Source organism: Tenrec ecaudatus, chromosome 14 (assembly GCF_050624435.1).
Source record: "Tenrec ecaudatus isolate mTenEca1 chromosome 14, mTenEca1.hap1, whole genome shotgun sequence".
In the NCBI taxonomy this organism is placed as follows: domain Eukaryota; kingdom Metazoa; phylum Chordata; class Mammalia; order Afrosoricida; family Tenrecidae; genus Tenrec; species Tenrec ecaudatus.
The window spans coordinates 104,464,539-104,480,654 of record NC_134543.1 but is presented as its reverse complement, the minus strand read 5'-3'; the positions used below and the strand labels follow the sequence as shown (position 1 = coordinate 104,480,654).

The 16,116-nt window shown below is 46.5% G+C and overlaps 1 protein-coding gene and 1 pseudogene across 3 annotated transcripts in view; one reads left to right on the top strand and one right to left on the bottom strand.

The window, feature by feature from the left end:
- Positions 1-1,996, bottom strand: part of TMEM62 (transmembrane protein 62) — a 45,323-nt gene extending 43,327 nt beyond the window's left edge. Inside the window, exons 1-3 of one of the 3 annotated variants that reach the window (XM_075531814.1) lie at positions 1,714-1,957; positions 1,286-1,397; positions 91-228 (exon numbers count right to left, since the gene is read on the bottom strand). In XM_075531814.1, coding sequence (XP_075387929.1) covers positions 91-228; positions 1,286-1,397; positions 1,714-1,893 — 430 coding nt within the window. In that variant the 5' untranslated portion in view covers positions 1,894-1,957. Of the gene's footprint in view, positions 1-90; positions 229-1,285; positions 1,398-1,713 lie in introns of all 3 variants that reach the window. The other 2 variants (XM_075531813.1, XM_075531811.1) reach the window with 2 other exon arrangements.
- Positions 1,997-2,297: 301 nt separating this feature from the next.
- On the top strand, positions 2,298-4,594 carry LOC142426736 (beta-centractin pseudogene; annotated as a pseudogene).
- The last annotated feature ends 11,522 nt before the right edge of the window (positions 4,595-16,116 follow it).

Sequence of the window (16,116 nt, the reverse complement as noted above, 5' to 3'; positions counted from 1 at the left end):
TGTGGCCTTCAGTATGTCAGAGAACCCCACTTTGAAGTCCCATCTAAATTGGAGAATCTAAGTTTCCAAAGTCCAGGTTTTGATTCATACCATGATTTCCTTTGATATCCAGCCACTTGGTTTTTTGTAAGACCCTTGTCTTCTTTAGAATACCCTGATAAGTTTGCCACTCTACTTCATGTTGCCTGGATCCCAGCTTGTCCTTGGTTTTGGCATCTGTCAGGTCTCCTGTCGATTTACATAAAATTTTAAACATGTAAAATAAACTCTGGGTGTGGGGGGGGGGACAACAAGCATAAGCACTACCCCTGGCTTGTCCATATTTGTCTAAAACAAGCTGTTATAAAAGAACAAGATTTTTTCTAAGCAAGTCTTGATTGGTTTGCTTTAAGTTAGTAAGCTCTTAATTCAACCTTCCGTGATACTAGATGTAGGATGTCAAAATATTCTCTTTAAACGTAGCAATACAACATGCATCATGGCACTGTGATAAAATGGAAATCTTTTCTAAGAAATTCCATCATTTTGGACAACTGTGTCTATGGTAATCACATTTCCTAAATCCCACATCAAGAATGTGATCTGATCAAGTATCAGTATTATCAGCATGAAGCAATCTGGAAGATGTAGTCTGGACAATGAAATAACATACACTGACGTTTCTAGAAAACAAGACAGAACATTTGGATTTGGAGCTCGCTCATGGAATGAGGACTGATGGTCCTTCCTATCAGCAGGGGTGTTTGGATAGAGCAGGTGGGACAAGAGTCTCCGGTAGACAGGAAAAATGGGGCAAATGGTTAATGGTTTGAAGAATCTAAGGAGTCCAAGCCACAGAAGGATGAAGAAAACAGCGCTGAATCACTTGCAGCCAAAAAAAATTCTGACGATATTACACTAGCCACTAATGGAAAGAAACTGGAAACGTTAGCAAAACGTGAGAACTTTTGATTCGTGGTTAAAGGCCGTCCCGTCCCCACCCCCACCCCCATGCTTTCTCAAATCCTGAACAACTTCAGCGACCACCACCACAAAAATCAGATGCAACTATAACGGGCAGCCCACCAACAAGAGAACCCCGGGCGAACCTGGCTTCTATGATGGTCACTCATTTTTGCAATCGCTGGACTGGGTTATGCATAAGCCGAGGGCATTAGAGCCAACTCCTCTACCTCCCGGCGCTCACCTGGAGCCGGCTGTGCCCGAAGAGAAACGTGCAGCCCCGGCTGGCTAGCATGCTACCCTGGGAGCCACAGAACAGCCCACAGCACACCAACCTCCCTACCTGTTGCTAGGACGAGGGCTGGTTGGATGATGTCAATAGTTTCAGTACAGAACTTCTCTAAGTCTACGGCTCTGCCTCGATCGTGAAACCTGCTCAAGTGAATGTCGGATATCTGCCGAGAGCAGGTATTAAACAGAGTCAGCAAGAAGCAGCAGCACCGGCAGGCGTGGCCAAGCCCCTCTTCCCGAGGCAGGAGAAGAGGCAGGAAGGCAAAAGCAGCAGCCGCCTCGTTCCTCCCTCCCCACCCTCCGCGCCCGGGGAAGGGTCAAGGGGAAGCACTATGAGGACCGGACAGACTCCCCAACGGCCACCTGCCTGCGGCCCCCCCAGCCCGGAGCCGGGGCCGCAAACACGGGCGGGGGGCGCCCAGCAGCAACAGCCCGGCGTGGGTCCCCCCGCAGCCCCCGCCCCCGCCCCGAGCGCGTCACCTGCAGACCCCAGAAGATGTTGTCGCGTCCCGAGCCGGGCGCGGGGTGCGGGCTCCGGGGGCGGCGGGACGGAGGCTGCGGCGAGGGCTGGCCGGCCAGGCCGTAGTGCTGCAAGAGTACGGCCGCTAGCACCGCGGCCCCCAGCCCCGCGACCACGCGCAGCGCCAGCGTCGCAGCCATCCCGCCGGCCCTCCCGGGCGCGGCCCTCCCCGGCGCGAGGCGGACCCCGAGCGGCGCGGCACCCCCGGGAGCCGCTCTGGCCGCACTTCCGGACTCTATGGTCGCGGAGCCAGCGCGACCCTGCGGTGACCGGCGAGGCGCCGCCGCGGGCTGCTCGCTGGGCCCTCCCGAAGCCCCGGCCCCGCTCTGGCGGCTGGTGTTTCTGGGCCCTTGTGGGCCCGGGCGATGCAGGTGGAAAAGGAAACTGAGACCCTCCGTGCCGATCACGGTTGCCCAAGGGTGCCAGGGAAGGCATTCCGGACCAGAGGCCTGGCCCCGCCTAGATCAAACATTGCTTGCCACCAAAGATTGATTTCCTTCCCTGTAAAACGAGTTAATCATACTTCCTGTGCGTCCTTCGCAGGATGATTGTGAGAATCAAAGTGAGTATGTATGAGGACGCCTTTTTAATTGCTGGACAAGTGTGCCAGATGGCTTTTCTGGCCCATTAATATCAACAATGCCTCATAAGTTTTCTATACATGTAATCCATAAGGCATGTGAATTAGTGTGCCCTTAATTGGATTTCGTATACACTCGGTTACACAATATTACTCCAACATAATGGTTTAATAACATTCATTTAATGAACATTAACTACCTCCTATGAACAAGGCACAGGATCAAGCCTTTTGCATAATTTATCTCCCAAACAAAACGCCAAACACATTCTGATTCACAGTGACCCTGAAAGGTAGCCGGATTAGGGACCAAGGGGAGTGATTCCACAGAATGCCTACTAAGCTAAAGGAAAATATGCTGTCCAGGCTAAAATAAAGGGGTTGGAAGGAAATCGGGCCCCCTCCAGACACATGGGAAAATCTAGAACTGAGCATACTCAGACCCAAGTCTCCTACGCCTAGGTGGGAGGTCCAGAGTAGGCACCAGCGACTTGACAGCACACGGGTGCGCCTAAACTCAGCCAATAAGGTCCGTCAATATCCTCAACCCTGCCTCCCCAGCTAATGGGGATAGGAGGAGAGAAAAGCAGTCCTTGGGCAAGCATTGAACTCTTTTCTCTGTAGCTCTCTTCTTATCTTTCAGGTGCGCTCTGCAAGTGAGAGCGTGGGAATCTCTCTGGCTTAAGCACCTGTGGCCCTCTCAGGGGAGCATTCTTTTGGCTCTCTTGCGATTTTCTGCTCTTGGCTCCAGGTTCCGTGCTCCTGATCCCGTATTCCTTCCTTGTGTTTTATTGTGCTTCCCTGAAATGGCCATTTTTAGTCCAGAATTTTCCCACACACACCGCCCCCCCACCCACCCCCCACCCACCCCCCGCCGCAAGTGACCTTGTACGCTAAAGCGTGTACTTTTTGAAACTGTAATACCTGAAACTCCCCTTTCCCTCATAAAAGTCACTTGGACTGATACCAAGGACTCAAGTAGAAAGCAAATGTTTTGAGAACAACGACAAGGGCTCCGGAGTGATCAAGGCAGGCTTTGCAGGAGACCAGATTCCAAAATACTGTTTCCCAAACTATGTTGGGCGCCCTAAGCACATGCGGGTGATGGCCGGAGCCCTGGAGGGGGACCTCTTCATTGGACCAAAAGCAGAGGAGCACCGCGGGCTGTTGGCCATCCGCTACCCGATGGAGCACGGCGTGGTGCGGGACTGGAACGACATGGAGCGCATCTGGCAGTACGTCTACTCCAAGGACCAGCTGCAGACCTTCTCCGAGGAGCACCCGGTGCTTCTAACGGAGGCTCCGCTGAACCCGAGTAAGAACTGGGAGAAGGCGGCAGAGGTGTTCTTTGAGACCTTCAACGTGCCGGCCCTGTTCATCTCCATGCAGGCGGTGCTCAGCCTGTATGCCACAGGACGGACGACGGGAGTGGTTCTAGACTCGGGGGACGGGGTCACTCACGCGGTGCCCATCTACGAGGGCTTCGCCATGCCGCACTCCATCATGCGGGTGGACATTGCCGGCCGAGACGTCTCCCGGTACCTGCGGCTGCTGCTGCGCAAAGAGGGTGTGGACTTCCACACCTCGGCCGAGTTCGAGGTCGTCCGGACCATCAAAGAGCGAGCCTGCTACCTGTCCATCAACCCGCAGAAGGACGAGGCCCTGGAGACGGAGAAGGTGCAGTACACCTTGCCAGACGGCAGCATGCTCGACGTGGGGCCGGCGCGGTTCCGGGCCCCCGAGCTGCTGTTCCAGCCAGACCTGGTCGGGACGAGAGTGAGGGGCTCCACGAGGTGCTGGCCTTCGCCATCCACAAGTCGGACGTGGACCTGCGCCGCACGCTCTTCGCCAATATGGTGCTCTCGGGCGGCTCGACGCTGTTCAAAGGCTTCGGCGACCGATTACTAAGTGAAGTGAAAAAACTAGCTCCAAAGGACATCAAAATTAAGATCTCGGCTCCTCAGGAGCGGCTGTACTCTACGTGGATCGGTGGCTCCATCTTGGCCTCGCTGGACACCTTTAAGAAGATGTGGGTATCCAAAAAGGAATATGAAGAGGACAGCTCCCGTGCCATTCATCGCAAGACTTTCTAGTGCCCCAGGAGGGTGTTGGCTGGCTGGGAGGAAAGGGGAGCCAGTGCCTTTAACCCTTTCTGGTCTGGGCTCACATACTAGGCTTAGGGACCCCTGCATGCCCTGAACCCCCAGCAGGTGGTGCAGTGATGCTCCTTGCCGCCGCCGCCATCCCCTCTTTCCCCCCCCCACACAGTTAATATTTAGCGCCCTGGACGGGGTAGCTGAGCTGGGCACAGGGATTGAGGAGCCCGCCATGGGCTGCCCTGTTTCCTTGCTATGACCTTCCTGGGCAGCAACTCCTCTGCAATCCAAGACCAGTCCCTACATGCGCCCATTTCCTCTGGCAGGATGCCAAGGGCTGGGTGACTGGTACCTCTGTTACTCCCTTGAGGTGTTGGGTGGAAGAGTAGGTAGGTGGTAGCTCCCCGGAGGTGCATCATCGCGTCTCAATTTGTCCTCCTCCTCTTCTAGTCTGACAGCAGCCTTGAGGGCCTTCCCTAAGCCATTCCTGACTCTGTTGTACTCTGCCCTTTGGGCTCTGCAGGCTGAGTACCCTGGTGGAGGCCCAAGTGCCAGGCTCCATCTGGCCCAGGGCAGGGTACGCCCAGGGTGCAGGCAATCACACTTTGTCACGCTCCTCCCCTGCAAAGCACGTCACTGACTTGCTGCTCCCTCTCCTTTGCCCCAGTACCCTGAATGGGAAAGGGTTAAGGGTCTTCAGTCGCTGAAAGAAACCACTTACTCTGAAGTCCAGCCTGGAGTGGGGAGCATTACCATCTCCCACCGCCTCCAAAAATGAGGTCCTCACTACCCTGTGATCAGGGCCTCAAACCACACCCCCTATAAATGCTCCCCCCCCAATATGTACAATTATTTAACACAGTTGCCTGAAAATTTTTTTGTAAATCATTATAGTAATAATTATGGACAAAAAAACAAGTGTACAAATACAAATGTGCTTGACACAATGGATGGATGGATGGATTGTGATAAGAGTTGTATGAGCCCCCAATAATATGATTTATATAATAATGAGTATGATCCAAGTTTTGAAAAAGAAAAATACTTGGATTTACAAAAGTGCTTCTGCTACATGAATTCTTTCAGCTTTGAGAAACAAGCACCGAGGTCAACCAACCCCAGAAACCTAACAACCCTACAGGACAGAATAGAACTGCCCCATAGGGTTTCCAAGGTTCTAAATATTTATGAATAAGGCTGCCACATCTTTCTCCCTAGGAACACTGCTGGGTTCCAATAAGTAAACTTTCCATTAGCAGCCAAACACTTAACAACTATGTCACCAAGACACCTAATTGAGACCTACCCACCCACCCAACCCATTTAGCCCTTTGTAACCCTGTAAATTCCACAGCTTGCCGAATGAACCCTATGGTACAGGAGATACTGATCCAGGATGTGAAAACATACACTTGATCTATAGTCTATAATTAATCTGTTTTCCTGCTCTGCTCCCTCATTATAACCTGTTTCTTTTGAGCCCTTTGCTCTAGGAAAAAACATTCCATCACAGCAAGGGAGTATCAGTTTTAGCCAAATCTAGCGCCCTGAACATGCACAGAAAGGACAGTCGAAACCTAGAGTTGACCCCTAACAAAGGAACTTTGGTTAAGGAACAAAAAGTCACTGGAAATGTATCACCAGACCAACGTGGACAACATTTAGAATTGAGGACTATGGCAGTCACTTCCAAGTGGCCAAGCCACTTCCGGCCACAATTCATATTCATGACCACTCCTTAAGAAGCTTATTATTCATAATCTGATGCCACGGTTTCTTGAGCAGGGAGCATGAACATGGAATCAAACACACACACACACACACAGAATGCAGGACTGCAGCACAAAATAGACACAGACAGAGAAAGTACAAACTGCAGGCCTGACAGACCACAGAGCTTTATTTTACTTTATTTTTCAGATCTTTATTTTTAAGTACTAAATACTGGCAGTGTTCCCAGACAAGTGTGCTATTCCCACGCATGAATTTCTCATAGCCTTGAGAGTGAGTTCCGTAGCTCAGCCCGTACCGCTCTTGTTTACTTTCTACCAGGAAACACTCTTTGCAGCTGCTCTCCAAATTCCTTACTGTTTGCAGCAAGGAAGCAGTTTATGAGAACCAGCTAGGACAGGCGTTTCCTATCAGCAGGGGTGTTTGGATAGAGCAGGTGGGACAAGTCTCCGGTAGACAGGAAAAATGGGGCAAATGGATAATTTTATTTTGATCTCTAATATGTTGAAATACTGCCATAACATCATGCTGCTTTTGCATAATCATTCATTCTTGGTTTCGTCGCCGGAAGACTAAAAAGACAAATAACAATACAATGATTAATAGAATAACATTACCAATGATTAAGGATAAGACTTTTGCTTGTCTCATAGGGTTAATAGAAGGCAGTCTCTTAGCAATTCCCTGAAAATTTTCATTACCACTAAGTTTGGGTAATTATCTACTGAAAGTTTCACTAATGTTCCAATAATTGAATTTCTAAAGATACATTTTTATGTTCAATGAATAAATTTCTAATTTTTTCCCAATCCTTACGAACATTATACAGAACAGGAGTAATACAAAAATAAGAGGTGTTCCAATCACATCGACGCATAACGCGAGTCGCTAACACAGATATCTGATCTCCCATCCATAGCACTGTTTGTTGTAGGCTGGCGATGTCTTCAGCAATGTGAGCATCAAAGTCATATTACTGTTGCCACAACAGATGAGAATCGTTATGCCACCCTTGAACAAAGTCTGGTGTTTGTATTTCTTGCTGCCATAGATGCTGTTATCAGTCCAATCATTCTCTTTGTTTGATGAGTCAATTCAGCCAAGGCATTGTAGATCTGCATTACTCCCGCATATGAGTTAAATTGACAGGTAACCAAATCTCAGGACACGCTCTAACAAGATACAAACTGTCTCGGGGTTGGTGAAAAGTTTTCCACCAGGTAAAATTTACACACTATTGTAAAGTACAATTTGAAGGACAAGTCAAAACCCCTGTACTAGAATTCCAAGTAGTATCTCCTAATAACATAACATAAGGAATTTTCACACAAGCTTGAATATACCGAGTAGCATTAACATGAAGATTTACACTAATAGGTGCAACAGCATTAGGAACATTGATAGACATATTGCCAATCCAGGTTTTAATTGGCTCCCCGGAAGCTAATAATTTCCATAAATGACCTTGATAGTTGGTGTCTCCCAACAAATGTGGGCACAGGAGGGGTTAATCCTGTGTCATGCCAAACAACAGTTTCATTGCTAGTTCCTTTCAAAGAACCATTATGTATGTGTCATCTTAAAGGTATTTTAGAAAATTTATTAATAAAGTCTCCATAAGGGCTCCAATCAACTATCTTAAAGTCAGTATGGTTTAACAAATTCTTAGGCCGTTTTGCTCGACAACGAGTCCACACCAAATGTTGCATTCCGGGTTCGACATTAGGGAGTGGGCGAATAGATAACATAACAGGGTAGGAGCAGCCTTGGAGATGTTACCAACCTTCCCCCTAAAACCTCTTGCAGAAATAAGAACCGTAGTTACTGCCAAAGAAGAGTGATTCTACCTCCCTCCCCAAACATCATGCGAATAAGATAAACAATGAGGACCATATCCTAGGAAAATAGGGAATCTCCTCACCCCCAAGTTGTAATTATTAATATGCCTGCCTTCCTCTTCAGCAAAAGGGAAGGGAAATTTTGAAACTCTGGCAGGAATTTCTGAGTGCTGGACTTCTTAGCCATCTCTCCTTTTCAGAAGTCGGGTTGGCAACCACTCAGCTCCAGAATCTATAGAAACAAGAGCAAACCCTCGACCCCGTTGTAAAATCTCTCCTTCTGTCCACTCTCCTTCTATGGTTCTATAAAATATTGGTTCAGGAGGGGACCACTTTGTTTTAGGCTTAGAAAAACAAGATAGGGCTGCAGAGTCCTCTAGCGCTTGCCACTGATTTTAGCAGACAGAGCGCCTTTCACCAACTATAGCACCAGCTACAGCCCCTGCAAACAACTCAGCCTGATATGCAGTCCTGCAGATCCCTGCACAAGCTCTGAATGCAGTAGCGGACATTGCGTCCTCTTTGGGGAAATTGAGCATTAGGGGCAATCGGCTGTCTAGTAATGGGAAAAGCCGTTATTCCTGGTTTGGGAGGCAGCTTGTCCTTATCATGAATGGTATTAAATCCTAGGGGTAAAGGAAAATCTTCCTCCTCCTCATGATCCGGCCATGCAAAAGTGAAAGCAGCTCCGGGCAATGGAGCAGCACTTAGCTGCAGAAGAGGGGGAGGCAGAGCAGGATATAATTGAGGGCAAAGGAGCTGAAGGGCTGGTAGCCGACTGGCATTTAAGCATTTGTTTTAGCAATCCTATAATCTCTTGAACATCATCTCCTTCTCCCACATCATCTGATTCTTTCCTTGTTAATTCTGGACCTGATTGCTCCTCAGCTACTTCTGCCTTTGGATCCCATTCTCTCTCTTATCTTTTTCTTCAGCTTTCTCCGAGTCTGTCTCTAATAACCGTAAAGCTTGAGTGATAAATAGCACTACACAAAGACCACAGCTTTAAATTCATAGTTTGTCCCCATTGATGAGCAGTGTGTAATGTTTTTCCTACTTGTTGCCATGCTTGCGAATTCAATTGAAGCTTTCTTGACTGTAAAACCAGTAACAATGTTGTTGTATATGCACAAATAATTCCCCCAATAGTTTATCTTTAACCTCCACCCATGTAGAATGGAGAAGTCCTTTTATCAACTTTCTGTGTTGGCGTTCCATGGATGGGGAATTTCCCACTGTTTTTCTCTCCCCCACCCCCAACCCAAAAATCCCTCTAGACAGATTCGCTCCCTTTCAGTTTTCCCTGCTTCACACAGGTTTATTTTTTAACCCCAAAAGTCCCTCGAGTGGATTTTCACTTACCACTGAGGCGCTTCCCTTTCAGGTTCTCCCTGCTTCTTTCCGGCCCCTCAATGGCACCAAATGATGCGGTTGTTTCTTGAGCTGGGAGAATGAACATGGAATCAAACAGACACACACACACACACATACACATACACAATACAGGACTGCAGCACAAAATAGACACAGAGACCGTACAAACTGCAGCCCTGACGGACCACAGAGCTTTATTTTTAAGTACAAAATACAGACAGTGTTTCCAGAGAAGTTTGCTATTCCCACGCATGAATTTCTCATAGCCTTGAGAGTGCGTTCCGTAGCTCAGCCCGTACAGCTCTTGTTTACTTTCTACCAGGGACACTATTTGCAGCAGCTTCCCAAATTCCTTACCGTTTGCAGCAAGGAAGCAGTTTATGAGAACCAGCTAGGACAGGTGTTTGCACACTGTCCTAGACAGATACGTGACATGAGACACAGCCCTCCTCTCATGGCTCCTTCACATAATCCCCTCAATTTATTTCCTGATGTATTATGTGTAAAACAGCATATCTACTTTTTTTTTTCTGGGGAATGCCTTGGCAGCCCTACTATGGGCTTGTTCCTTGTTGGTCAAACAAAGTAAAATCTCCTTTCACTTTCACTCAATCCGACTTTGTTTCTCAACTGTGTCCAGTATGACTTGGGGGTGGTAACATAATTTATATAACCATTTGCTTATTGTTGAGTGTCTTGATAGTTTATCATCGGTGCTTGTTCTGAATTGATATTTTTAAACAAATGTTTCTTGGGATGTGGTATAAGCAATGAAATTAAGTCCATTTCTATTCATTATTACTTTTTTAGCATGTCTGAAATATAGAAAATACACAGAAACAGATAAGTAATTAAAGAGTCATAGTTTTTTTTAATCTTAGGTGCTTATGTTGGGGAGGGAAATACACAAACAAGTGTAATGTAAGACAAATATTTCATTTTCCACAAGAGATGACCAGCTATAACAGCCTGGGGAGAGGGAATCAAGAAGTTCAATGAACCGAAGTGGCATGTAGAAGACGGGTCATAGTTCTGAATGGCAGAGATTGGAGGTCTTGTGGGGAGGACTTTCCACAGGACCCTAACAACATGCACCAAAGAGTCAAGGTGAGGAAGTGCAAGGCAGGTTCTGGGACCAGTGAATACTTAAGTTTGGTAAGCTTGGGTTATGCCTAGGAATAGAGATAATCAGAGTCTTAGTTTGAGCTGTGTCATGGAAAGCCTCTTTTTGTGCCAACATTGAACACAACAGAACTCTGTTTTGGTAAGATGGAGCTAGCAACCACACAGAGAACAGCCTGGACAGAGGGAGGGTGTGGCAGAGAATCCTGTTAAGAGGCTGTTGCAATAATCCAGACAGGGGGAAATTACGAAAGTATGAAAAAGTGGGTGGAAGACTGTGGTAGATAATTAAAAGTGGTGCCAGAAGTTGGGACACTAGTTACTGTGGTGGTGGTGGTGGTGGAGGTGGTGGTGGTGGTGGTGGTGGTAGTGGTGGTGGTGGAGGTGGTGGTGGTGGTGGTGGTGGTGGTGGAGGTGGTGGTGGTGGTGGTGGTGGTGGAGGTGGTGGTGGTGGTAGTAGTGGTGGTGATGGTGGTAGAGGTGGTGGTGATAAAGCATTAAAATTATGGTTGAGATTATTTCATTTAAAACATACAGTGTGACATATAAGAAATGCATTTGGTGGGGGCCTCTGTAGGAACCTCAATGATGAAGTTATTTTCCAGAAATGAGGTGCAAAACCATGTGATGATTACCTGAGCAGGGCAGAGGTTGAGAGCCAGAAAGAGGCAGGCTCAGGGCATGGCTGAGCAAAGGCTGTTCTGGCCTTCATGAGCCCATATAGATTGTGATATAGAATTGCACCCTATTATTCCCTAATAAACTACTTAATTGTTAAAAAGAGAGAGAGACTTTGTTTTAGCATCTCAGACAGAGAAACAGTGTAAAATCACAAAGGACAGCAGACTGACGCTGGGATGCAGCCAGGCTGTCTTTCACGTGGTGCTCCAGGTGACTGAGATTTACCTAAAACAGAGATTTACCTAGCTAATGATGACTAATGATGCTTTGCAAACAACCACTCAAAAACAGTTGCAGCAGTACATCAATGGGGAACTGTCAGGAGAGCCAGATTCAGAAGAGAATGAAGTAAAGAATATAATTGCTGAGGGCAGATGGATCTTAGCTGAGAGCAGAGAAGACTACAATGAGACTTGCCTGTGTTTTATTGACTCTGCAAAGACAGTTAACTTTGTGGACCATAACAAATCATGGATAACATTGAGAAGAGTAGAACTTCCTGAACACTTCATTGTGCTCACAAAGAACCTCTACATAAAACAAGAGGCAATTGTTTGAACAGAACAAGGGGACATTGTGTGGTTTAAAACCAGGAAAGGTGTGCATCAGGATTGTTTCCTTTCATCATAGTCATGCAATCTTTATGCTGAACTAATAATCTGAGAAACCGGACTGTATGAAGACGAACACAGCATCGGGATTGGAGAAGGACTCTACAGTATGCAGATGGCACTATGGACTGGGCTAAGCTGAGGCAGGCCGGGCCCGCTTCCAGCACGTCCCCGGAGGTCAGCAGCTGCCCCCTGAAATGAGGAGAGCGGAAAACGATGCGTGGAATACTTGACTCCTTGAGAACCAGTGAGCCTGCCTGCCAGAGCTGACACACCGCATCCTGGGCCGTCAACCTCAGTCTGACATCCTGGCACATAAACCTTCCCCTGAAGCATGGACTTCTCTCTCCCCACTCCCCTTTAAAACCCTGAGTCCCCCAGCAGAGCCCGTGGCTACTGGCTAGACCATGGCTTCACCCAGGAGCTCCCCCCTAGTAAAGCTATTTCTGTTTCTGCTCTCCCTTTGTCCTGTCAACTATCTTTGTCCATCTCCCTGTGCCTCAGTTTACCTCTCACTTGTCCTGTGCCTCAGTTCATCTTTACAACTACCTTGCTAGTTAGACCAACTAATTACTACGAAGGTGTCTCTCAGTTCCTGATAATCCCAGCGGAAACTTAAGCAGACTTTGTGTTATCTCATAAAGAAAACAGAGCCACATAGCTGTGGGCAACTGAGAACCAGGAAGAGACTGTATGCAGGCAAATTCTGTCCCACCCTAAGCAGGACCCACTCCCTTCCTGTAAGGAACATAGAGTGTTCCCCTAGAGAAGACCTCAGGATCCTTAAGGTCAAGTTGGCCCAGAGACGACCAAGGTAAGGCCACCATCTTCACTCTAAAAACTGCCCATCTTGTCACCTTCCTGTCACCAGTATGCTTCTAGTACCGCCCCTTCCTATGACGTGCATACCCCTAGCTTCATCCCCTTCCTGTTACATGCATGCCTCTAATACAACCTCTTCCTGTTACGTATGTGTGTGACGTCACGTGCCTGCCAGAGGTTATAGAAGCTTGTGAGAGAATACATTCCTTCCTCACTCTGGGAGAAGTGAGCACTTGTATGTCTTGTCTGATGTCTCTTTAATTTACCCCTCAATTACACAACCACCTCTTAGGACCCATTTGGTTGTGGAGGATGGTCCCCCATGCATTGTGAAAACAAGCGTCCTGCAAACTAATATCAAAGGAGAATTTATTACTTGGACATGTTAGTGGTGCAGTGGTTAAGCACACAGCTGCTAAAGGAAATGTCAGCCCACCAATTCTCTTTTTTTGCAGTTTTATCCACGTCATACAATTCAATAATTCAATCATATCAAGAAGAGTTGTACAATTGTCATGTTCAATTCTAGAACATCTTCTTATAATTATTGTTACTCATGTAATAATTTTTCTTTTCTAATTGTGGCAAAAAGTATACACAACAGAACATTCTTCAATTCCACAACGTCTACGTGTACAAGTGTCATTGATTATACTCTGTGCTGTACAAATATCAAGTGTCATTGATTATACTCTGTGCTGTACAAATATCAAGTGGCATTGATTATACTCTTTGTGCTGTACAGCCACTATTGCTATCCTTTCCCAAAACAGAATGGTCATGGGGGTTATGTAATTATAGTGTGAAATATTTATTTTTAATGACAAATAAATGAAGTTTTGTCTTGAACCATGGTGTAGCATGGGTAACAGTCCCGGGTACTCGTATGTGGGTGTATCTGCATGTGGGCGGACCCGTCTGGAGTCGGATAGAGGAGCGGTGTCTTGGTTCCTAAGACCACCGGAAGTATGTGTTTTCCGATGGTTTTAGGTCCCTGTGAAAGGGTCTTTTGACCCCCAAAAGGGTCACGACACACAGGTTGAGAACTGCTACTCTACACTATAGTTCTCTAATATATGAATCATGTTGCTAAAACAGGACAAATGTATTTTAAAAAAACTGAAATATAAATATATATGTGTATATATCTATATAAACACACATATATGTGTCAAAGACAGACAATGAGGTCATTGTTGATCTTTTCTATATAGATTTTATAATGTTAGTATTTCATTTCTCAAGTTTAAAATATGGGTAAATTTCATTTTTGATGTACTATAGCCAAGTATTTATCTTTATGCTATAGTTTGGGGTTCTTTTGATATTTAGCAGTTCAAAATTTCTAAAGCTAATACTTTTTTTAAATTACACGATTAAAGCATTTATTAATGAAGTTAATAGGTTACAATGCAGGTGAGAAAGGCTTAGGATACAGTTGTTTAGCCGAGACATGTTCCAGAGTTCTTTCAAGGTTGCTGATAAATGCTCAAAAGGCATACCACTCATCATCCCGGCACTGAGCTCCAGCTCTGTGGGTCAGTAAATTACCTCCTTGAAGTAAGTGCCCAGAGGTACCCCATAAAGTTAATACTTTTAATCATGCATATTAAACAATTCTATATTATGCTCATAAAATTGTATTTTGAGTATGTTGCTATTTAAAATTTTTTCCAAGGTGGGGGAAAAAAAGAATTGGGGACTTGGTCATTACATGACCTTTTTTTGGGGGGGCCTCCAGGTGGTAATGTTAGGTTTCTGGGGTGATACACCTCAGGTCTTACTTCTCCATGCGGAACAGGAATGCAAATCCAGAGTGTGGAGCCAAGAGCAGGAAATTCCAAGAGAGTGAGTAGGTAACAAGCGGGCATGCAGACGTGTGCGCACCAGCACACAGGAGGAATCTCACCCTCTGCTTGCAGAGCACACGGGAACCAGAGAGAGCAGAGAGGGCCTGCAGCCTGCTTTTATCCCCTCCCAGCTCCGCTTGCTGGGGAGGCCTAGTTGAGGGTACTGGATGATCTTATTGGTTGAGTTTAGGCACACCTGTGTGATGTAATATTGCTAGTGCTTAAGGTGGGTGTGTCCAAGTGTCCCTCCCACCTGGACCTAGGTGACTTGGGTCTGAGAATGCTCAGTTCTGAATTTTCCCACAGGTGTCTAAATTAGTGTGTCTTAGTTCTTTGCAACGCATTCACTGTGGCATGGACAGCCAATTTTCGTTGAGCGCAGGCATTCGGGAAGACAAACCCTCTTTATCCCTACTCTAGCGACCTGTCAGTAACAGTCTATACTATTTGTCCTAGCTATCTAACGCTGCTAAACAGAAATACTACAGATGGATTCCTTTAACAAGCAGGAATGTATCTAGCCAGACAGGAATCTGAATGCAGGGCACGAGATCTAGGGGTAAGCTCGCCCACTCTGTGGGCTCTGTGATTCCAACATTCCTTAGCCATCTCCATGTTTCTTGGCACCGGTCTTGCCTTGGTCTAGGAAGAAGGTTGACAGTGCAGGGACTACAGGTCCAAAGGGAGTACTCCATTTCTGGCTCCTTTTCTTGGTATCTAGGACGTTCTCTCTGCTTGTTTCTCTCCCCCTTTTTCTCTTGTTGCTATCAAGGCGTGAGAAGGTAAAAGGTGATGGGAGCCACATCCTTGGAAAACTCCCCACGTGGGATATGGCTGTGACCTGAGCAAAGTAACCTTAATGGATTTCACCCTAATTCTGCCTCATTAGCATAACAAATTTAACTAAATAATTATCTTTTAGCATAACCTCAACCTGTCTCAAAAACCAGGGGACAGAGGTTAGGATTTACAAGCTATCACAAAATGGGGGGTAATCACTCAATATTGGAAATGTTGATCTAGTCAAATTGACACATATGTTAGGAGGGGCACTATTTGATGCATGACACCTAACAGGGGAAAACATTAGGCTCAGAAAGCAACAAATTATAGACAAGGAATTAAGATCATGTGTTGGTCTGGGTAAACTAGAGAAACAAATTCATGGACACTCATGTGTATAAGAAAGAGCTTTATATAAAAGAGCAATATAGTATTGAGAAACATCCCAGCCCAGTCCAGATCAAGTCTATAAGTCCAATATTAGTCCATGTGTCCAATACTAGTCCATAAATTCCTCTTTAGACTCATGCAGCTATGTAATAATGCCAAATGCAGGAAGATCACAGTCCAGTGGGTGGCGAGTCTTGTAGATCCAGTAGATCCTTCAGCACTGGAAGGATGTCAGCGCTGATGTGGGTCTCCGCGTGGCTGTCATCAGTGTGGCTCTGTGTGGCTTGTCCATAGGAATGTCAAGCAGAGTGTCTGTAACTGGCCTCCAGTGGCTGTTTATCTTTGTGGCGCCTCCAGATGAGGTCATCAAGCTGCGGCCTGACAGGCTAGACAGCACCCCTCTGCAAATTGACACAAGATTATGTAACTACCACAGATTTATGTGAAAAATCATAACAAAATTATGTCATGTATCAATTAAGCAT